A 21,771-nucleotide genomic window follows, 5' to 3' on the forward strand; every position below is an offset into this window, starting at 1 on the left:
GAAGACAAGATTGTGAGATGATGGATTTGGGGCAGAAAATGGCAAGTGATATTTTAAGCATTCTGCATTCCTTACATAGAAAGCAAGTCTTTCTCTTCCTTCCTTTAACACATGATTGGTAACAATAGTGGACTGCGGGTCCAAAGCAAGAAAGTAAAACCGATGGGTATCTTTTTGGTAACTTGACACTAGCCAAAATAGTGTTTTCAGGGAGCAAGCTCTAGGCCATTAGTTTTCCCTTCGGCGCAGGGTAATGGAGCTTAACGTAATGCCAGATTTAGGACCCAGCCGTCTCTGTCTTTTTTTCTGTCAGAATTAATCACAGTCCCCCATTAGAGGAAGCTGAGTGCATCTGTCAGATCTCATAAGCCTGCTGCTTTGTTGCTGCTGCAAAACAATGTCTTAAATTACTTGTTTAGTACAAAGTCCACAGAGATGAAGAAAGATTTGTAAATATGTGGGGCAGCTTAATTGGCTTGTGTGGTGTAAAATAACTGCTCAGAGCAGGAACCCTGCCCTGCTGCTGTCGTTCCTTAAATATTTAAGAGTACAGGTGTTGCAACACGTGTGTGCGTCGGTGTGAGCCAGCCTGCCCTGCTCCCGGCCGGGGCGAGGACCAGCCCTTCCCCGCGTCGGGAGCTGGGTGAAGGGACGAGCAGAGATGGGTTGGAAAAGGGGTTATCGGGTTTGGGGTGGCAGAGTTGAAGAGCTTTTTTGCTGGCTCGGTTGTGTTGGCTGGCTCTTTAGGAGACTGCATGGTCCGAGTGGGTGGCCTCATCTTTGAAAGTCTTTGTGGTGTTTTAAAGGACTTGGGATACTTTTTCCTAAGACATTCCTTCCCTCGTATGGTAGGTGTCATCTAGGCATTGGGATTACTGTCCAGACCTGCCCAAGCGTTATAAATTGAAATAAATACAAGAATCAGGAGACGAAAGTAAACCTGCTGTTGTCCTTTTCATTGCAAATGAGAACCGGTGAGGTTTTGGGGGCAGTTTGTGTGCAAAAGGCTCTGTCGCGGGGTTCATCTGCTGCGAGCTCAGGCTGCGGTGCTGGCTGCTAACTCCATTTCTTTTTTGTTCCAGGGGACACCTGGCAAACCAGGTCCAAGGGGGCAGCGCGGTCCAACGGTAATGATCCCTTTCTTCATTCTTGTGCATTTTAAAAGCTTGTTAAGCCCAGGAGAATGTGTGAACTGATTTATGTTCTCACTGGGTAGGACCTGGCCTTCAGCAGTTAAAGCTAAGCAGAGGGGACCCAGTGATTTGGGGCTGGGGCTCACCAGCAAACATGGTTTAAGGTCATAACAAGATCAGACCTCCAGTGGCAGTGATGAAGGCTCCTGTCATCCCCTTGCTGCTGGTGGGACGGCTCGTTGACCTGGTGCAGCTCAGGTGCTTGGGTGCTTTGCCTGATCGGAATATAGTGCTGTGGGTAGTAAGAAGGGCTAAAATGTCATCTTTTGTGTCTTTTTAAGGGTCCACGTGGGGAAAGAGGCCCTAGGGGAAGCACTGGGAAACCTGGCCCAAAGGTAAGGTTTTGGGGAGCCTACTGGAATTGCCTTAAAAAGTGTTGGTATAAGAGACCATCTTGTTCATTGCCCTCCCTTTCCCTTCTTTCCTGATCTTCATTGCCCAGCCAAATGGCTTATAACCACCCGTGAAGCACGTGCACAGATCCTAAAAATGTGTTGGCCCATGTTTCAGCAGGGCATCAAGTACATGCACGAATTAATAGCCACTGCAACCAGAAGTGGAGGGAGCACCCCCATGTCAGGACCAACACAACCCTACACTCCACTGATGCTTCCACTAAGCCCTGGTTTTTGGTGTTTAGCATTTGAACCACCTTAGAGGCCTTAGGTTGTACCGTGGGCACGTCTTGCTGCTGGGCTCCACAACCTTGCACCTTGCCGAGCCACTTTGCATGCACACTGTGCGCCCACGATTGGTCACTGGGCAAAATAGGTATTTTTCTGCCAGCCAGTCTGGAGGCACGTTCAGCTCCAGAACCTGCTGCAGAGACCAATTAAGTGACCATCAATTGCTGGGTGTGATGGAAGCAAAGCTTTTGTAGTGAGGCGTTGTCACCACCGCGCTGCCGGCTTTAAAAATAAATGTCTCGGATTTGTGTCGGCATGAATTTTTGATAAATACCTCGTCTTTGTGGCGGCATTTATCTCTCAGAGGGAGGCCGTTATTTGGTGGAAATATCCTGAGCTTGTTGATGTTATCTTTCCTGTATTTTTATTAAGCAATGTGGGGGGAACGAGCAGCTGCTTGTTTGTCACTGGATGCTGTTCCTGATACAGAATTATTAATAGAGAGGGGCTGGGGGAGCCGGTGGGGTGTGGTGTCACCGTGGGCTTGGTGCCATTTGAAGTCTTTGTGCAAAGCAGCTGCAATGGTGATATATGTATTTTTAATGGTGTGTTGTTTTGTTTATTCGTAAAAGGGCAACTCTGGTGGTGATGGTCCCCCTGGTCCTCCTGGCGAAAGGGTAAGGCAAGCCGGTGGGGCTAAAGCAGGACTCAATCCGAGCCCATTATTTTAAGACGGCAGATGAGGCAGGGCTGAGATGGTGCTGAGGTTTTTTTTTGCCTTGAGCATCCTACCAAGTACCCTGTTAAGCAGAGAGGGGTGGGCAGCTTGCTGGAGCCAGGATGCAGCTTAGCGTTACTTTGGTCAGCAAAAAGGAAAAATCCGTTTAGAAATACGAAGTGAAACGTGCTTGTGTGGAGAGAGGTCTCGCAAGACACCTACAGCCTGTAGGTCCTTTCTGAGCTCTCCAAGGAAGGCTCAAATGGGACCTTGGGTGTCCTGTGTAAGCATCGCTCCATGGGAAAAGGGAAAAGTCACCCGTGGGGTTTGTGCAGACAGCCCTGGTTTTTGGGAGGAGGTGGTCCTCTAGGACCTCGTGCTGCTTTCTCCAGATTACAGCACGCTAGGTGGAAAATACTAAAACAATGGGGCGTTCATGATTTTAGCCTCAATTTCTGCTTTTTTTTCCTGGGTTTTGTTTTGTTTGTAAATTTTCGGCAAAATTGCCCAGGGAGGAAATATTTGAAATGGTCCCTGCTTTGCATCTGCTGGTTGTGACCGCAGGGGCGAGGGGGGAGCTGCTGCTGACGCCATGCCAGGTAAGCAGTGCTCTGAAGAGCATCAGCTGCCTGCAGCAGTGGTCCCAAAGCCACCAGCTCTCTTCTTTTTCATTTCCATGCGAGCTGGTAGCTCCCAGGTGCTCTCAGTTGAGCTGGGATGGGAGAAGAGCTATTTTTCGTAGCACTGGGAGGGAAAGGCTCAAAGTAGTTGATAGCCCTCTTCATGTTTGCAGTGCTTTTTGCAGCTGGACAGGCCCCTTGTTTAGACATGCCTGGTGGATCTTACCTCTCCATGCATTTTTTTTTTTTTTTTCAAGGGATGGCCCTGTGCAGCTGCATCTCACACTTCGGGGCATTTCTTTGGGGTAGAAGTAGCTGGCTTTCCCTATCTTTGCGCTCATCTGCTGTTCACACAGAGTTAGTATTTCATAGTAAAGCATTACAGGTTCCTTAACCGTGTTTTCTGGCTTGTTTTGTATTCCAGGGACCACCAGGGCCTCAAGGACCGACTGGATTTCCTGGACCAAAAGGCCCCCCTGTAAGTAACTCTCCTTCTAGAAGATGCAGAGAAATACATAGTCTTTCCTATCCAGCTGTGAGTGCCTGTGCCAGCTCAGTCTTAGCTGTGCTCTCAGAAGCATTGATGTACCCAATAAAAGGCATTTCTGAGATATCATGATAATAACCTGACGGTTTAAGATTTTAAATAGCCAAGTAAATTGCGGCTGATTATAAATGTTCATTTCCTAATGACTCAATATCACTAGGATCTTTCATGGTTGCTCTGTTGTTTATTTTCCCTCTGTATGCTGGGAGGACAGCACAACAGAGTAACACTTCTGTCTCTGCAATTATTATACACTGGTGGGGGACCTCAGAAACCTTTTTGGAGTGATTTCCTTCCCTGTGGTGAACAGCTCGCACCCGCTCTGGACCTGTAAGATAAATCTTTCCTTTGGGAGATGTGTGGGAAAGGGACGTATTTTTTTTAGAGTTCTGAGCACCCCCGTTTCACTGTAAAACGGATGGGAAGTAATGCAAGGAGGCAAGCAGGTTTGATTCAGTCCTTGTCACAGTTTTACTATTGAGCACTTGGTCATGTTCCTTTTCACCCTGGTTTTCTGCTGTAGGGTCCTCCTGGGAAGGATGGATTGCCTGGTCACCCCGGACAGAGAGGAGAAACCGTAAGTAGCCAAAAATCTTGGGCAGATCATTAGTCCTGAGTCTCGTCTTGCTGGTTGGTTTTTCTAAACCCTTCTGTGCAGCTGGGGAGATGTGGCCACACATTTGTTTTCCCTGGAGGTCTGTGTCTCTCCAGCTGCACGGGATGGTCTACAGGAAGCAACCCTCTTCTGAGCAGGACAGGTCAGTCTAATGATGATTTATGTGAAGGTTGTGCACCAGCTCCTCTCTCTCTGTCCCTTTAGTAGATTGTGGAGGTCATGTACATCATGCATGGAGAAATTGTGAGCAGAGATGTAGTGATGCCAGTGACCGGCATCAGAGGCAGTTGGGTTTCTGCCGTGACGGGTGCTGCAAGAGGCAGCTCCTGCAGCTCATGAGGTGGGAGGATGTTGGCTGGGGTTGAGCGTGGGTCAGCACAAGCCAGCACTTGGTGTGGCTTTTCCTTTCCTGAGGTGGAGAAGAAGCTGGAGGGCGATTTCCAAGCAGACCCTGCAGCCAGGCTCGGTACCCCAAGGACTTGCCAAAGCACTCATCCCTTTGCCCTCCCAAGGGGGAAGGCTGTGCCTCCGCTCTTTTGAGTGTTACTGGTAAAGTCTGCACTTTCTTACCCCCTCCATCATTTGGAGATGTGCAGGTTTTACGTCTCTCTAGGGCTGCAATAGCAGAGATTTTTCGTGCAAGACAGGCTCCATCCTTTGCGAGCTCAGCTTTCTGCACCCAGCTGCCTTAGGTCAGGGACAGTTTTGTTTTCTTTGGAACCTACAAATGGGGAGAAATAAATTATTTTCACTTCTTGATGCACCGTGTGGCCAATGCCAATAACTGTTGCAGAGAGTAAGAGTTACAGCCCAGTTTTGGCAGGGCTTGTTTTGAGAGGAAGGCAATTCCTGGCCAAGATGAGTGGTGTAATGGTTTTGCTCTAGTTTTTCCTGTCTGCACCGGTTACTGCAGCACGCCTGTGTATCAGCCACTTGCCTTAGAGCCCAAGTAAGAAGAGCATCTCTGCTGACGCTGCCTTTTAGCCAAAGCTACGCACAATGTCCTCATGAAGTTTTGCTTAAGCCCCCTCCAGCAATAATCCCTTGCTGCGACCCAGGGAGCGGCTCCTGGCTGTTTAGGTACCTCACTGTATCATACACATACTGCTTTGTCCGTTTTAAAAGGTTTTGTTGCACAGATGTAATCATTGTTTCTCACCAAAGGAGAACGATGAGGCATGTGGAAGGTATGATACCCTGGCTGTCGTGCGTCTCTGGTGGTCTGTTTTCTGCACCTTTTTTGCTTGAAGGATACCCTAAGCGAAAATGACCCTTCTGCCATGTATTCCTCTGCATGCAGTAATTAGTAGCATTCTGTTTGACATTTTGGGGGATGTTTATTCTTTTTCCTCAGCTGTTTACAATCCAGCTCATTCGCTGTTGTTGGTATGTCCCTCTCCCCAACACTGCATGCTGCATGTTAGCAGATAGACTCTTTGTCCTGTGTTTATTTTACAGGAAGAAAAAAAAAACCCAAACAACTTCTCTTCAGCTTTGCATTTTTCTCCACTGCCTTTCCTAGCAAATGAGCATTAAAAAGGCTTTGCACATTATGCATTTTTTCCCCTCAACTTATCACACAACAATTTAATTAACTTGCCTGGCATTTGCTAAGCAAGGCAATGCAAATACTGCTCAGCACAACACTGGATGTTTATTTACACTCCATGAGACTGACTTTAAGGCAATGGTTGTGGTATTTTTGAACATACAATCCTCAGGTCAGGATTAACTTAAAGGTGAAGAGAAGAGTTTTCATCTGCCAGAGCCTGGCTGTGACATTTAGTCTTCCTTCATTGAGTTATCTATAACATCCGAGACACCTACATTCAAATTAGGAGTAGTAGTGAAAACTTTACTTCCATCTGCTGTTATCAACTTGGAATAAAGCATCAAACCCCAAGTCTGCATGAATATGAATGGAGAATGGGCTTTCAGTTATTTGGGGTCTGAAAGTATTCCCTGATAGCTTCCTTCACTCATTGCAGCAGTACTTTGCCTATCACAGGCAAATGCTTCCAGAAAACCAAAAATCTGGTAATCTGTGCCATCAACAAGCTTGCAAAGATCACTTTCCCTTGCATCCCTTTGGGGTGCATGCAGAAATGTGCAGAACCAGGTAACAGAAGTCCCTTTTTTGTCCTCCTTTCCTTACACAGTGCCAAAAAACAAGGAGAAAAACCTAAAAATGAATTAAATACTGTTTCCACATCGGTAGCCTTGTCAGTGCACTTGCATGTGCCTTCATGCAAGAAAACATAGACTTGAAATCTGAGTGTCAAATAGTTCCCTTTATTTTACTTTTCATTTAGTAGCAAATAGGCACGCTGAAGGATGCTGAAATATTTGGCCATATTAGATTTACAAAGATTGGATTGAAAAAAACAAGAAAAATTCTAAAAACTCTGTGCCCAAGGCTCAGGCAGGATAAAAGGAAACCTCTTACTTCAGATTAATAAGTCGTGTACAGAACTGGCTGAAATATTTTTCTACAATAGGAGTTTAAATTGTACATTCATTTCACAAAGATGTTTTGCCATTTCTCCATCAATGACAGGATCTTTTCTGTGATCCGCAGACACCTATAGAATGGCATTGAGTAGTTTTTTAGCATGACACATTACTGTTGGCTTGGGATTTATCTGATCATCTTTTGTGGCAATGAGAAAATAGCCTGTGTGCCCTAAATGACATTTCTCAAGCTTGTCAGCATGCTATAGTAAGAATGATAATTAATGTGTTTTTTAAAGAGTGGCTTAGGAGAGCTAAACAATTGCAGTGGTGATAGTTGGTTATTGTCACTCTTCAAATGTCATTATAATTAGCTGTCATGGAGACTTTGCTACTCATCAGCATTTGGAGAGAAACACATTTGTGATTTCTTTCAAGAGATGTTGATGAAGGAAATAAAGCTTCACTCAGCCCCCAAGGCTGGTGGGTTGTGGGCTTCAGCGGGGCTGGAGATTGGCACTGCCGGTGCCAGAAGTGGAAGATGGTTACCCAGCCTCCGAGCTCCTGGGAGCTAAGCCTAAAACAGAGCTAAGCCTAAACCAGTACCAGAACAGGGAGCAGGAGAAGAGAAATGGCTATTAAGAATTAGTGAGCATGAAGAAACTCGCACATTCTGACTTTTTAATAGCCATTTGCTCTATAGGTTTTATGAGTATAGCAGATTTTTTTTATATATATGTGGCCAGTCCTTCAGCCAAACCACAGCAGCTCCATCAAAACACCAGAGCTGAGCTTTGAGAATCCCGTTTTCTTCCTCTGTTTCATCCCTGTATAAATGTACCGATACACATTTTCCACTTCCTCTTTGATTTCTTGTTTCTTTTGTCTTTGGCTGTCCACCCATTCCTGGTCAGTAGTTTCACCAGAGGAGGAGCAGTCGGGTGGCAGTCTGGGACCCTCGCTGGAGTACGCCGTGGCAGAAGTGTCATCTCTCTCTTTTCCCTTCCTCTAACAGGGTTTCCAAGGCAAGACCGGCCCTCCAGGACCCCCCGGTGTCGTAGGCCCTCAGGTAAGAAAGGAATGCTCGTGCTTGTACCTTCAGCAGCCTTCTGCTGCTCATCTGCACCGGTTCAGCACAGTGGGCTCTCACAGCTCTGATGGTTTAGCTGGAGCTGCTGGGACTGCAGGTTATACAGCACAGAGGCTCCTCTTCCAGGGGAGGCAAAGTGATGTTGAAGCAAGCTTGATGGCTTTGAAATTCCTGGCCAGGGTGTGAAATACCCCAAACGGGTCCCAGCCCACCTTGTCAAGGCATTAGGATGGTATTTAGACAAACGTGGCTGAAGGCTGCTGTAAATAAGGCGGCTCCTGCGAGCTTAACGGAGCTACCTTGGCGTAAAATTGGTGTAGGATGAGAGACGAACCAGCTACACACAACCTGCCTAAAAGACCTTAAACAGCCAGATTGTTAAACGAGATCTCCAAAGGCTGTACGGCTGCTGGGGTGTTCAGGGCAGCATAAGCGTGATGCAAGAGTGCTCTTATGTGTCGCTATGGAGAAATGCATCCCTCTTTAATACAAAGCGCTGCTAGATTCCGTCAGAGTTGCGCTATTTTTCTTTTAGTCACAACGAACTTTCTGCAATCTGGAAATAGTAACCAGAATTTGTACCACTCAAGCACAGGCATGCAAGGCTCATGCATCAGTTTTGTAGGCAGAGTCCTAGACTGAGTAGGACTGGCTTTGGGTTGAGTCTTCTTTCCTGAACTGCTGGGGAGGTTGCTCTTTAATTACAGAGTAATTAATTTGTCGTCTTTAATGATAATGTAAGGTCCCTGATTTGTAAATTCCCTGATTACGGGCAATTCCCTGACTGTCTCTGTCTTCTCAAGTGCAAATTAGGTTCTATGGCAATTTTATTTGGCTCTGCTGCGCATAGTTAGCGTGATCTGTGGTTGCTGAGCGATCGCAGTGTTATCGTTCTGCTTACACTAAGTGGCATCCTGCAGCATGACATGAATTACAACCACCGTCCCAGCGGACACCAGCGTGCAGGGATGTTACAGTATTGTGCATATGGCTTTTGTCCTCCTCCAAAATGAGCCACTTGGGAGCCTTCTGCACTGGGCCTTATGTTACACTCATCACCATTAATGCCCGCGTATGGCACAGAGGCAGTCAGTAATTGCCGTGCAGTACAAGCCTAATCCATTATTTATGCCCCATATAAGGAAGAATCAGCATGATTGTAGAGTACTTAGGAAGTTTTCAATTAAAAAAAAAAAAGCAAAAAACCAAGCTTAGTAATTGTAGTAATAATATCTCATTTATGTGAATGCTTTCATTCCGGAGGTTCCCAGTGCCTCTAGTCTGTCAAGTGCAATGTTGCCCACTTCCAAAGCAAGGTCTCTTTAGATGCCAAAGGAGGCATCTCTCCAAGGATTCCTGGTGGCACTGCAGGGAACAGCTCAGGGAAGGAGCATCTTCCATCCCGTTGCAACCTAAAGGAGTAAACTGATAGCCTGCACCTCTTCTGTCGTTGTTTGCTCTGCTGATACCCAACACCTTTTCCCTGATCTCTTTCTTCAGGGTCCGACTGGTGAGACTGGGCCAATGGGTGAGCGGGGACATCCAGGCCCTCCAGGTCCCCCAGGTGAACAAGGTCTTCCTGGCCTCACTGGAAAAGAAGGGACCAAGGTAGGGACCAGCAGCCTACTGAATTTACCCTCCTTGCCAGCCTGGATGCCTGCCTTTCTCCCAGAGATGGAGAGAGATGATTCAGAAAAGACAAGTTTTTCGCAGTGTCTCATCACGACTTGAGCCCTGAGGGAGGAGCTGGGTCTCTGTGGAGTCTGCAGATCCTCAGCTATTTATCGCTGTCGTTGCAGGGGGACCCTGGTCCCGCTGGCCTCCCAGGGAAGGACGGTCCCCCGGGCTTGCGAGGCTTCCCCGGAGAGAGAGGTCTCCCCGGCCCCATTGTGAGTAGAGGCTGCCCGGTTCTTCCAGTGGGATGGATGCCCAGGCGGTGCAGCACCCATCTCCCAAAATGACTCTGGTTTCCTCCTTCCAGGGTGCTCCAGGGCTGAAAGGCAACGAAGGTCCCCCAGGCCCCCCAGGTCCAGCAGTGAGTATCCTTGCCCTTACAGGCACCGCCTAACGCATTTACAAGCTTGACAAACCGAAACGGAGGGTTAGTCACAGCTCAGTGCTTTATCCGTTATTTCCTTTGTGCTAACGACTGGCTGGATATTGCTTTATTTTACAAGACACACATATAATACTCCATCATTTTGTGGTGTCAGCTGTGACCATATGTGACAGGCTGAGGGAATTGGAATGATTCGGGACATCGAGAGTTTTGCTTCTAAGTCACCTGCTTTCCCTCTGAAAGTTGTCCCCACTTGAGATTCGTGCTCAGTGCAGCCCTCCTGGAAGAAAATATTCATCATCCAACCTTCCCTGCTGTGTTGGCCGTGAAGTGTCTCATGCTCTTGTTCCAAGCTGATAATGTGCCCCCAGGAACGGAGCTCCCTGCACAATCCAGAGGAGAACCCAGCCCTTCCAGAGATTTTAATTAAAAAAAGATCTGCAGGACTCCTTGGGCTGATGGTACCAAGTCATCCCATGGCAGTCGCCCCATCACATGTGCTCACTTAAGATGCATTTGCAGCATCCTACTGCTGGATTTCTTTCTGTATACAGATAAAGCTTGATACTCCAGTTAATGCTTCCTTCTTCTCCGAACAGGGCTCTCCTGGTGAGCGCGGTCCCGCGGGATCAGCCGGCCCGATAGGCTTGCCGGGGCGACCTGGACCCCAGGGACCTCCGGGACCCGCAGGTGAAAAGGGAGCCCCAGTAAGTACCAGTATAAAGATTAACAGCTCTGGGTCAAATAGAATGTGTGTGGTAGGAAGCTGAGCGTGGAGACATTCCCTGGGGTAGGTGTATAAAAGATTTAAAAAAAAAAAAAAAAAAAAGAGGAATTCGGTTAGGAAGGAATTTTTTCCTCTTGGGTGCATCAAACCACTGAATGTTAGCTGCTCAACTGCCCTGTTTGGGAAACCTGTGCTATCAAAAATGGATGTGATCCCAGGGACTGAAATGTCTTCAGGCAACGAGAAGAGATGAGGACTGAACAGGTAAAATGACAGCCTGTATGACCTCCTAGTGACAAACAGCCACAGGACCGGCCTCTGGGCAGAGAAATGAGCCAACCCCAGCACCGCTTACAAGGATGCAACAGCAGCAGCAATTTCCACTAAGCCTAAATAAATCCTTACCCTCGCTCTGCCCCAGCCAAGGGGCAGCACAGGAAGGTGCTGAGGAGGTTTCGGCTCCGCTTCCTGGGCTGCTGCGTGCCGCTGGAGCATCCGTGTTCCCAGGCATCCCACTGGTACCCGTGGAAAGAGCTGCTCTCAGCAGGAGCCTGAGCAGAGCGCGGCTGAGTCCTGCCATATGGTCCCTCTCCTGAGCGTTCACCAGCCAGCCCGCGCAAACTCTCACGTCTTTCGCTTCCCAGGCACGCGCGTGAAATGTCACGTGCGGGAAATGTCACGTGCGGGCAGGGGAGAGTGGGCTGGGATGACTATTTCTGTCCCTGAAGAGCACAGCACTGTGACAGTCCCCAAGAAGAAGGCTGTGCCTCCGATTCACGCCCAAATGGTTTTGCAGGGACTTTTGGGTTGCCTGCCTCAAACTTAAGCTCGGCTTCAGACCCAGCAAAATGAGCAAATGCTGGCATCGGTGGTTTCAGATGAGATGAGGATGCTTATGGTGATTGATTGTTGTTATCAGAAGTGTTTATCAGCCACCGTATTCCACATTTGCTGGCTTATTAGAAACTCCAGCAGCTAGTCCAGAGGCAAGAATTTCTGGTGAATCAGCTTTATGAACATCTCTCCTGCCAAGTACCTATATGATTTATCAGTGGATAGATGAATAGGCAATTTATGTGGCATCTAATTATTCAGAAGAGAGCACCCAGGAATCAGACCCAATAAAATTATGTACAACGAAACTGAAAAATAGCCGCTGTTCAGTTCCTATAAACAAAAAAATTCGACTGAAGGCTCCAGGTCTGAGGAATACGAGTATATGTTTAAGCAGGAGGCCAGCAGAGACTGCTTTATTCACTTCAGGTGTTTTCCTTTGTCCAGAAGCTTAGGAGGGAGCTCGGGGCCTCCTGAGAAACCCCCGTTAGTTGGGGATCAGCCAGGGGAGGGAGCAGGCACTGAGTGCTGGGGCAGCCAGGACCAGAATTAGTAAAAACTGGCTTGTGGGAATAAAATTATTTGAGGTCTTGTTTGTCATCCAGAGAGAGATGGCAGAGGGTTCAGATTAAATCTGATTATATTGCTATAGCAATGAAATTGCAGCTGTGATCTGGGTATTCACCGTTTAGATTTGTTTGTTCTTTCTTTATCTCTCGAGATCGAAATTTTGTCATGTTTCAGATGGCGAGCACAGAGAGCCTGATGAAATATCAGCTGGAAACCGGTTTTGTTCTACATACCCATCTAGTCAGGGGTCATTAGCAGCTGAATAAAACGTTAATGGGATGTAATGGGTTGGTTGGAGGGTGGAGGAGAGCTCTGTATGACCTGTCTGCTCCTTCTGCTTCCAGGGCGAGAAGGGTCCTCAAGGACCGGCTGGCCGGGATGGCATCCAGGGCCCGGTGGGACTCCCAGGTCCAGCAGGTCCTGTTGGCCCCCCCGGAGAGGATGGAGACAAGGTGGGAGCGGCTCCCTGCTGTGCAGGGTCACTCTGGGAAGGAACCGGCCAACGTGCCCCATTGCCACCACGCTGACCCGCTGCTTCCACCGCATCGGGTTGGACGTGCTGCCGGTCGTAACACAAGGATATTTTATGGCGCTGGCAATCCCGCGAGATCAGCAGCATCCCATCTGGGGAGCAGCAGACACTGTGCTGTGTGTGTGCTCTGCCAGCCAAACCGCTTGCTGAAATCCAGTTTGTCTCCCTCAAAACCTGTAGCAGGTGGCCTGCCCGCGGGTGCCTGGCCTTTCCAAATTAATTACCTTTCCCCACTCTCTCATTAAGCCCCTCTGAACTGGAGGATTCTTAGAAAACATTAGCTGGGCCAAATCACTCATCGCTGCTAACAAGGTCTGCAAAATGATGCTTCTTGCATCGCATGGCAGCTAAGGAAAGTTTTAGGATGTAAAAGGGTTTGGTTACACCTGGAGTGGCCAAATCTCTGGCCTTTTTCAGAGCATTCTGGGGTGTTTCTGTGGGAATTGGCATCTTTGGGATGAGAATGCAGACACACAGGAATATTGCTTGAATGTTGAGGTATGGAAGTGGTCACCAAGTGAACTAACTGTGCCCCTTTGTACCTGGCAGGGCGAGATCGGGGAGCCTGGCCAGAAGGGCAGCAAGGGCGACAAAGGGGAGCAGGTGAGTGGGGTGGACATCGTCGTAGCCGCTTCCCTGGAGGAGCGTGGTTATGCTGTGTGACTTGCTGGAAACAGAAGACAATATAATTTTAATTTCTTTCTATCATTGCTTCATCTTCTCCTTTGCTTCATCAAATAGCCACACGACATAAAAAAGAGTGAGTGCCTGAAGTGTGAGCCTGCAGCTCCCAGGAACACACTGAGGTGTTTCCATGTCACCCATGTATTGTGTAAATATCTGTGAAACGTTAGCAGCCCTTGCCATTAAAGTTGGGTGTTTGGCTGCAGTTGCTTTTCTAGTTGCTTGCAGCACACTGAGGCACCCTTCGTGTGCTGCTCAGAGCCTGGGGAAGATAAATTACACATAAGTATCTAGAGAGAACTGAGTGGTGTGACACTGCTTTGCTGGAGCAAAAATGCATTTAGACGTGTCTGCTGTGCCGTTGGCACCAGGGCTGAGGAATGCTGGTGAGTTTGGGGAGACCTGACCCTGTCCTCCCTCTCTGTTTTGGGAATTAATGCACATTTAATGGAGGCTGTGTTGAAGGGCATCGCCTTTTCCGGGTGAGTTTTTTTTTTTTACTCTGTGCTCCCACCGCTGATGTTGCGCTTCTGTTTCGTGACAGGGTCCACCAGGTCCTACCGGCCCGCAGGGTCCAATCGGTCAGCCTGGCCCAGCTGTGAGTATTGTCCCCTTTTGCCAGAAATCCCCTTTCTTGCCCTAAAATCTCCTGGGAAGCGCTGCAAGGACTGGCAGTTTCTGCCTGGCGCTGCTGATGCCCAACGCATGAGTAGGGCATTGCTGCTGGCTGCAGCAGGAGGTGGTGGGGATGGAGTTTTGCATCTGCCTTGTGTCTTTGCCAAGCTGTGTTAGACTCTTTCCTCATAGGGTGCCGATGGAGAGCCAGGTCCCAGGGGACAGCAAGGCCTCTTTGGTCAGAAGGGTGATGAAGGACCCCGAGGTTTCCCTGGTCCCCCCGGCCCAGTGGGCTTGCAGGTAATTCGTAGCATCAAGGGAGGGCTTAGGGTAATGAGGGGCTCCACCTGAGATGTTCACAGCTAAAACTCATCCCCTCCACCTCCACAGGGCTTGCCTGGACCGCCTGGTGAGAAGGGAGAAACAGGTGACGTTGGGCAAATGGTAAGATGCTTTCGTACTTCTTTTTTTCATCACTGACAGATACTGCTCCAAGAAACATACCTTAAATTTGTCTCCCCTTTCTCTCAGGGCCCGCCAGGCCCACCTGGACCCAGAGGTCCATCTGGACCACCAGGAGCAGATGGTCCACAGGGTCCTCCCGGGGGAATAGGAAATCCTGGTGCAGTAGGAGAGAAGGTAAGGCATCCAGACAAACCTGACCGAAGCCCACAGGAGTTTGCTACGACACTCATGCAGGGGCTTTGCTACGTCAGCAGAAAACCTAATGCCCTGCAGAAATATCACTGTGATCACCCTCTTTTCCCCTCTGCAGGGTGAACCTGGTGAATCTGGTGAGCCTGGTCTTCCCGGCGAGGTTGGCCTGCCGGTAAGTACACCATGGGGTGGCTCTTGCTCTGATAGAGAAGAGCTTTTCTTCAGTGGTGTCCCCTGAGGAGCTGGCTGAAGAGGCGTCAGGGAGGCATGGATGTGGATGGGGCTGCAGGGACTGAACCAGCCGTGTCCTTGGTTTGGGGATCAGGCGACGTGTCGCCATGTTACTGGGTATTTATAGTATCACATTTAGTCACCGAATATGGTATACCCACGACTGAACGACAGGAACACCATTTAATCTTCGTGGGAAGGGACTTCTAAATCACGTCCTCGTGTTTCAAGATAGAAACAGAGCTGCTTTCTCAGAATTGATTAAAGGATAGCTAGAGATCAGTAAGTTGTTTTCCTGGGTAATAGAAACACCCTTTTTCCTTTACAGGGTCCTAAAGGTGAAAGAGGTGAAAAGGGTGAAGCAGGTCCCTCTGGTGCTGCTGGTCCACCTGGCCCCAAAGGTCCACCAGGCGACGATGGTCCCAAAGGCAGCCCTGTAAGTACCCCCTCCTGTCCAAGCAGTGCTTCCTTGTCTTGCCCAGCAGAGACTTCTGAAAAGATATTTTCCAGAGATTTTTGTGGAAATTTGAAATAGTTTACCAGTGAGAGAATTGCTCCTCTAGTGATGTGCGATGTTAGTCCCCTTCTTTAGGGTGCTAATGAGGAAAAGGCTCAGCTGTACTATGTCTTGCAGCAATACTTGAGTTATTAGTTCTTTTTGCAGGCTATCAGAAAGCTCACCTCTATGGAGAGGGCCTGCAGTCGGTTTACTTTGCGCTTGAGCTTATGTATTGCCTAGGTCCTCTGCACCGGAGCGAAACTTCCAAAATAGCACAGAGGAGATTTATGTGAATTTGGGAGTTGTACCTCTAGGGTCAGATCCCTGCTGATGCTAATTGCTGTAGCTTTATTGAAGCCAGTAGTGCTATACTGATTTATACCAGACGACAGTGGTACAGTATGTATCTTGCCGGCTTCTTTGATGCTTGCTGGCTGAAGAAATTTATTACGCGATAAGCAAGGATGGCATGAAACAGCAGAGGAGGCAGGGGAGTTAGTCATCTCTCTTAACAGATGGGTTTTTGGGATATCGCATTATTGGTTGAAGCCTATTGTCTGAACACTGGTTTCAGAATCATTTGAAGTGCACAATAGACATTGTATAGAGAAGAATGGTGAAGTGGTTTAGTCATTAAATGCTTTGAGAGGTTCTTCATGTGAAAAATGTTACACATCATGTAGTAAGCAAAAGCAAAATTTTCTAATCTGCACAGTCCCCAAAGCTGCGAGGATTTTGCTGTCACTTGTCCAACGTATTTACGAGAAACTAGATGACGAGTCCCAGCGTTGACACTAGAGCTTTGTGTAGTGTGGATGCAGAGCTGAACTGGTGGCTGTGACAGGGTGAAATTACTGAAAATGCAAAGATGGGATGTGATCTGGGATTGTGTTTGAGGGTAGGGAATTGGGGGTTTGCTCCGTAGGGTGACTCCCCATGTTGTCGCTGGGGTAACAGGTACTAATGCTCTGCAATTCTCCAGATGCAATATCTTTGACCTGGGGATATCCTTTTTCTCTCTTTACAGGGTCCAGTTGGTTTCCCTGGTGACCCTGGTCCTCCTGGAGAACCTGGTCCAGCTGTAAGTGTTTGTCTCACAGGAGGGCAGTTAGGTTCCTCCTCTTGGTTTAGAGAAATACATGTGCTGTTCATTCACCAGCAGCTCCTCTGGCATTTACTCTTCCTTTCCTTGGGAAAGAGTACGAAGTCCCACCATAAGACTGTTTGTCTGACCATGCTTCAATCTTTGGGGCAGTAGCTATATGAATGCTGCTACCCACAGCATTTGACACAGGACGTTTGTTGTTGCCAGTGTTCTCAACGGGAAATGGGAAGGGATGGTGCCCGGTGACACGAAGACCAGATGAACTACACCTGCTGCTGCTAACGCTCTGCTCAACTCTGTTCATACCCTAAATACGCCTGCATGTTTGTTTCTTCTTCCTTTTTAGGGTCAAGATGGTCCCCCTGGTGACAAAGGTGATGATGGCGAACCTGGACAGACTGTGAGTAACTGGATAGATGAGATCTGCTCCCCATCAGTCCCCACGGTTTCTGTGTGCAGGTCCAAGGATGTTTAATGCAGAAGGACATACAGCATCTAATTCCCACCAGCTTCTGCTGCACTGGTCCCCTGATACCTGTCCCTCCTGTCTGTGTCCGCCTGGCTGCTGCCATCCATCCAGGCTGCCCAGCAATACATCCTGAAAGCAAAAATTAACTTATGGAAAAACAAAATCTCGTCTTTCATTTTAACTTTGCTGTGCCTTATGGTATTTCACGGTGGGAAGGGATAAAACAAGATACCACCTGCACCCCCGAGGAGGTGTTGGGAGTTGTACTGACCGCCCACGCCTTGGCTTAGCACAGCCTCTAGATCTTGACTGGAGTTTTACATGTTTGCTCCTCCCTCCCACGTCTCACAGTGCAGTTATGGCTTCTTCTCCTCCCCTCTCCATCTAGGGTTCCCCTGGTCCCACAGGAGAGCCAGGTCCCTCTGGACCCCCAGGGAAAAGGGTAAGCTGATTGTTTAGGAGTATTTTTCCAAATGTATTTGTATTGACTTTTTGAAACTAATGTTATTACTTAGGTCTACAGTAAATGCAAGGCAGTAACGTGTAAAATAAATAAATGATAACAAAAAAAAAAATTGATACACCATCCACAGCCATTGGAAATTGATGGGAAGTTGTCAACCAAATCCCATGGCTATTTTTGAGATTTTAACACCCAAAAGAAAATACAAGTATGAGATGCTCCTGTTCTTCCTGCCTTGCTGGCAGAGCCCAGGGATTCATTTAGCAAGAAGCTAATTTAAAAAGCTTTTCAGAGATATTTGTCTCCATTTTGTCTTCTTCCCTGGGGCTGTAGCATCATTTTGCTAATTCCAGTAGACCATTTCAGATCAGTGTGATCTAATTGCGTTTTGCATCTATTTTGTGCTTTCTCTAGGGCCCTCCTGGTCCAGCTGGTCCCGAAGGAAGGCAAGGAGAGAAAGGAGCCAAGGTAAGAGCTGAATGGGATTTCACCATGTCCTTTGTATGCCAAAAGGATCAGCCTCTGACAGCATTGGTGTTTGAAAGACAGCAATTTGATTTTGCTGTGTGTTACAACAAATTAACCTGAATTTGGGGCCATTGGCCTCAAATCTAAGCTTATGTTTCATCTTTTAACAAACTCTGTGGAGCTAATTAGAGCTTGGTAAGGTCATGGGAATGTTTTTCTTGTTTTGAAATGACAAAGTGCCGTATTTGGCAATTTAATACGTTGTAAATAATACAACATGCACAGCCCTATGTCCTGTCCCAGGGCACACACAGCATTATTGGATGGTGATTATTTTGGTAGGGGAGGTGGGGAAATGTAGAGTGGGATTGCAAATTTTAGATCAAATTGTTGTGGCAGCCACAGGAACGCTGATGGTGGAGGATGTCCTCTGCTAGCTCATCTCCTAGGACTGAACCAAGGAAAGCTTCCTGCTCTGGAGAGCTCATGGCCAAAGGGCCATTCCTGCTGGAAATCAGCAGAAATAGGCAAGGCTGAAAAGTGAAGGAGTTTGGAGACTTGTTCTCAACGTGCAAGGGATAGGGAGCAGTAGGAAAATCAATGAACAGAAGGTTTTACATGCTTTGCATGGAATTGCATTCGCTCTGTGACATCCTGGCAGCAGCCACAGTGTATTTGAGAAGATTGTTTGATGCCCTAATGTAAATTAAACCATGCTGCCTCTTGTGCGTCTAGGGCGAAGCTGGTTTGGAAGGACCTCCTGGGAAGACTGGCCCAATTGGTCCCCAAGGTGCTCCAGGGAAACCTGGCCCCGATGGCCTTCGAGGAATTCCTGGTCCAGTCGTGAGTATTCCCAAACTGAACAAAGTCTGAGAAAGCTTCTAGGCAGCATTGTTCCTGGTGCTTTACCATAACCCATCTGCCTTGGAAGATGCCTTTCTCCCAGTGTAACGTTCTGTCTGTGCTTTAATGCCTGGCAGCCGCTAAAACATCTTTAGTGGAAATAATATAACGGTGAATATCATCTCCCAGCATGTTTTATTTGAGTCTTGGTTCTGCTCACCCAGTCTCTGGGGTAACATTTCCATGAGCTGCAAAGTCCCTTTTCCAATAGAGAGTTGAGCATGAAAGGAACATAAATCCTTTTGCCTTTACCCCCCTGTGAGAAGCCAGGGCAAACATTCCCTGGTACAGGGACCAGATGAGGACGGGTGAATAATTTGAATAATGCCAGCTGGGAGCACTGCTGCTGTGAATAATGGGTTTGAGGGAATTGCACTGTTTTACAGGGTGAACAAGGTCTCCCGGGATCCCCTGGCCCAGATGGTCCTCCAGGCCCAATGGTATGTCAAGACTGTCAAATTCCATGAGTTTTTTAAATTGGTGAATGCATTTTACATGAATTAATTCTCTCTTGTTTCGCCCCCCGCGTCTCCCAAAGGGCCCACCGGGTTTGCCTGGTCTTAAAGGAGACTCTGGACCTAAAGGGGAGAAGGTGAGAATGGCATACGCAATCTTGCTGCATGACCTGATGTCCATGTCTGGGTTTGGGTAAAAAAAAGTTATTGTAGAGGGGTCCTGCAGCTGGCATGACAAGGCTGAGGGGTGCCACCAGCCCCATATGCTCTCTCTCGTGCTCTGGAAGCATTGGACATATCTTTCAAGGAGAGATGGAGAGTTGTGAGGGTGGCCCAAGGGATGAACCAGGTTGTGCTGTGGGTGAGCACGTGCCGCTGCCCGTCTGGATCCAAGACGGCATCCCCATATCACCAGCACTGATGGCAACGAGGTGACACGGGGGATCTGAATCTCTACATTCCCATACGGTGGCCCTTGCAGCTCTAGTTGCTGGGGCTCCCTGAACACAGGTGCTTTAGCAGAGGGCATAAGGAGGTGCAGACACCTGGCTTGCTTTAGGGCAGGATTCTCAATCTTGTAGAAATTTATGTAATATATGTTAGCACCTGAAATGAGCAGGGGCTCCAGTGCAGCAGTTCTGCTTCTACATTTGTAGCATTTTCTGTTTGAAAAAAGCTAGTGCTTTGCTCTGCTCTGCCACTCCCAGGCGTCAGGGATAGCTACAAACTCCTATCACCTTAGATTATTTGGGTTTGTATATAGAAAAGTCTCTGCTGAGTAGCTTTGGCATTTGGTTACCTCCGGCGAGAAATCATAATTAACATCTGCTATTTTCCCCTAGGGTCATCCAGGTTTAATTGGTCTTATTGGACCACCAGGAGAGCAGGGAGAAAAGGGTGACAGAGGTCTCCCAGGTCCCCAGGGCTCAGCAGGACCCAAAGGAGAGCAGGTAAATATTCCATAAGACCTTCATGGAATGTGCTTTCGAGCTGTGAGGTTTGCTGCCCTTGAGCAGATACGGCATAGCAGAGATGGTCAACCTTGGCAGGAGACTCTTGCTAATTTTTGAGGAATATTTTCTATACTAATGTGGTTTATTCTAAATATGAAATGCAGAGATGCTCCAAAATGACCCATTTTAGTGGAAAGCAGATTCTCAAGGGTCATAGGAAAAAAGTTGAATAGACTTGGAGGGATGGTAACATTAAATATGCTTCTAGAGGACTGATTTTTAAAACTGTGTGCCTAAATGAGATATGAGATTCCCTGGTTATGCTCTTGTCTGGATCATGCACATGCTTAAAACCCAGTGAAATCTCCAGATTTGAATGGAGTCCTCCAAAACTGGGTGGTCACCTGTGAGCAGATGTTAGTTGTGGAGTTACAGGCTAGCATTGCTGCATGCAAATCAATGTTCTGCTTTTATTTTTCAGGGTATCACAGGTCCTTCTGGACCAATCGGACCTCCAGGGCCACCAGGATTGCCGGTATGTAACAAATAATTATCTTTGAATTCCTCGGGAGCGGCACGGTCCTTCTGGAGTCACCTTGGTGCTCCCGGATATAGCCAGCACAGTCCTTCTGGCCTGGCCTTGTATGAGGTTGCTGATGGGAATGGGTTTGCCCAGCTGACCCCGTTAAAAACACTTGAATGAGTTACAGGAGTACTGGGGGGGAGCTGAGAGATGGGCACAGGGGGGACAGCGTGATTGAGGCAGGAAAATTAGCCCACCCTGTTTCCCCGTTTCTTTTGGATTATCTACAATCATATGGTGATTTTTTGGTACTTTTTGCTCTTTGCATATTTTTTCACTGGATGCCCAAAGGCTGCAGCCTGCACGCTTGGGCACCCAGCATTTGCTATTGCTGGCTGTCCTTAGCACGGAGCCAGGATCATCCCCGGGTTACGGTAATGGCACAGCAGCTTTTCCAGTCCCCATCCGGGCAGGAGCATGGAGCGCTGATACAGATTGGTCTGACACAAATGCTTTTTTGTATGTTGGCAAGTGAAAGCAACACCGAACTCAAGTGGATGTGAAAAGTGGAAACAGAAAGGAAGTGAATTAAAAAAGCCACCTTGTATAACACTACTCTGTCTCTCGCTAAGGAGAGACTGACGACTTCTCTGCTAGGAAGCATACTGACTCCTTTCTATGTTTTTCTCTATACAGGGTCCACCTGGTCCCAAAGGTGCTAAAGGATCATCAGTGAGTATAGACATTGTTAAACGAAGAGGTTGAGGAGCTCTTATTAAGTGTATAACCTGCTGCGACTCCTCCGCATCAGTGGCTTTAAGGCAATTAGCCAAAGATGACTGTAGCAAATGCAGCCTTTTCAGGCTGTCTAAGCCCAGAAATTATAATTGGGAAAGGTTTCTGTTGCACACACTGTACTTCATTGAGCATCAGTGCAGCAAAGATCACAAGGAGGAATCCAGTGCCTAATCCTTTGGAGAAAACCTACTGCTGTAAAGCGGAGGGTATTAAAAATAGACTGTGAAGCGGGAGGTGGCAAGCTGAAAAGCAAAGAACTCGGTGAGAAATGCGACACTGAAGCAAGCTTCATGTTACAGATCTCCTATGCAGGCAGCTAAAAATTCCTCTTGGGCAACTTCCTAATGTCTTTTTCCCATGCAGAA

General features: G+C 47.8%; 1 protein-coding gene across 2 annotated transcripts in view; it reads left to right on the forward strand.

Annotated features, from left to right (window-relative positions):
• The window catches only part of COL5A1 (collagen type V alpha 1 chain), a 157,885-nt gene that overhangs the window by 124,703 nt on the left and 11,411 nt on the right, over positions 1 to 21,771 (forward strand). For both annotated transcript variants that reach the window (XM_075716081.1, XM_075716082.1), the window contains exons 33-60: positions 1,083 to 1,127; positions 1,475 to 1,528; positions 2,452 to 2,496; positions 3,582 to 3,635; positions 4,228 to 4,281; positions 7,787 to 7,840; positions 9,362 to 9,469; positions 9,661 to 9,750; positions 9,843 to 9,896; positions 10,520 to 10,627; positions 12,396 to 12,503; positions 13,133 to 13,186; positions 13,812 to 13,865; positions 14,075 to 14,182; positions 14,273 to 14,326; positions 14,414 to 14,521; positions 14,658 to 14,711; positions 15,099 to 15,206; positions 16,297 to 16,350; positions 16,721 to 16,774; positions 17,232 to 17,285; positions 17,721 to 17,774; positions 18,510 to 18,617; positions 19,064 to 19,117; positions 19,216 to 19,269; positions 19,975 to 20,082; positions 20,567 to 20,620; positions 21,305 to 21,340. In XM_075716081.1, coding sequence (XP_075572196.1) covers positions 1,083 to 1,127; positions 1,475 to 1,528; positions 2,452 to 2,496; positions 3,582 to 3,635; positions 4,228 to 4,281; positions 7,787 to 7,840; positions 9,362 to 9,469; positions 9,661 to 9,750; positions 9,843 to 9,896; positions 10,520 to 10,627; positions 12,396 to 12,503; positions 13,133 to 13,186; positions 13,812 to 13,865; positions 14,075 to 14,182; positions 14,273 to 14,326; positions 14,414 to 14,521; positions 14,658 to 14,711; positions 15,099 to 15,206; positions 16,297 to 16,350; positions 16,721 to 16,774; positions 17,232 to 17,285; positions 17,721 to 17,774; positions 18,510 to 18,617; positions 19,064 to 19,117; positions 19,216 to 19,269; positions 19,975 to 20,082; positions 20,567 to 20,620; positions 21,305 to 21,340 — 1,944 coding nt within the window. The remainder of the gene's footprint in view (positions 1 to 1,082; positions 1,128 to 1,474; positions 1,529 to 2,451; positions 2,497 to 3,581; positions 3,636 to 4,227; positions 4,282 to 7,786; positions 7,841 to 9,361; positions 9,470 to 9,660; positions 9,751 to 9,842; positions 9,897 to 10,519; positions 10,628 to 12,395; positions 12,504 to 13,132; positions 13,187 to 13,811; positions 13,866 to 14,074; positions 14,183 to 14,272; positions 14,327 to 14,413; positions 14,522 to 14,657; positions 14,712 to 15,098; positions 15,207 to 16,296; positions 16,351 to 16,720; positions 16,775 to 17,231; positions 17,286 to 17,720; positions 17,775 to 18,509; positions 18,618 to 19,063; positions 19,118 to 19,215; positions 19,270 to 19,974; positions 20,083 to 20,566; positions 20,621 to 21,304; positions 21,341 to 21,771) is intronic.

The sequence above is a fragment of the Pelecanus crispus genome, chromosome 9 (assembly GCF_030463565.1).
Source record: "Pelecanus crispus isolate bPelCri1 chromosome 9, bPelCri1.pri, whole genome shotgun sequence".
Taxonomy (NCBI): domain Eukaryota; kingdom Metazoa; phylum Chordata; class Aves; order Pelecaniformes; family Pelecanidae; genus Pelecanus; species Pelecanus crispus.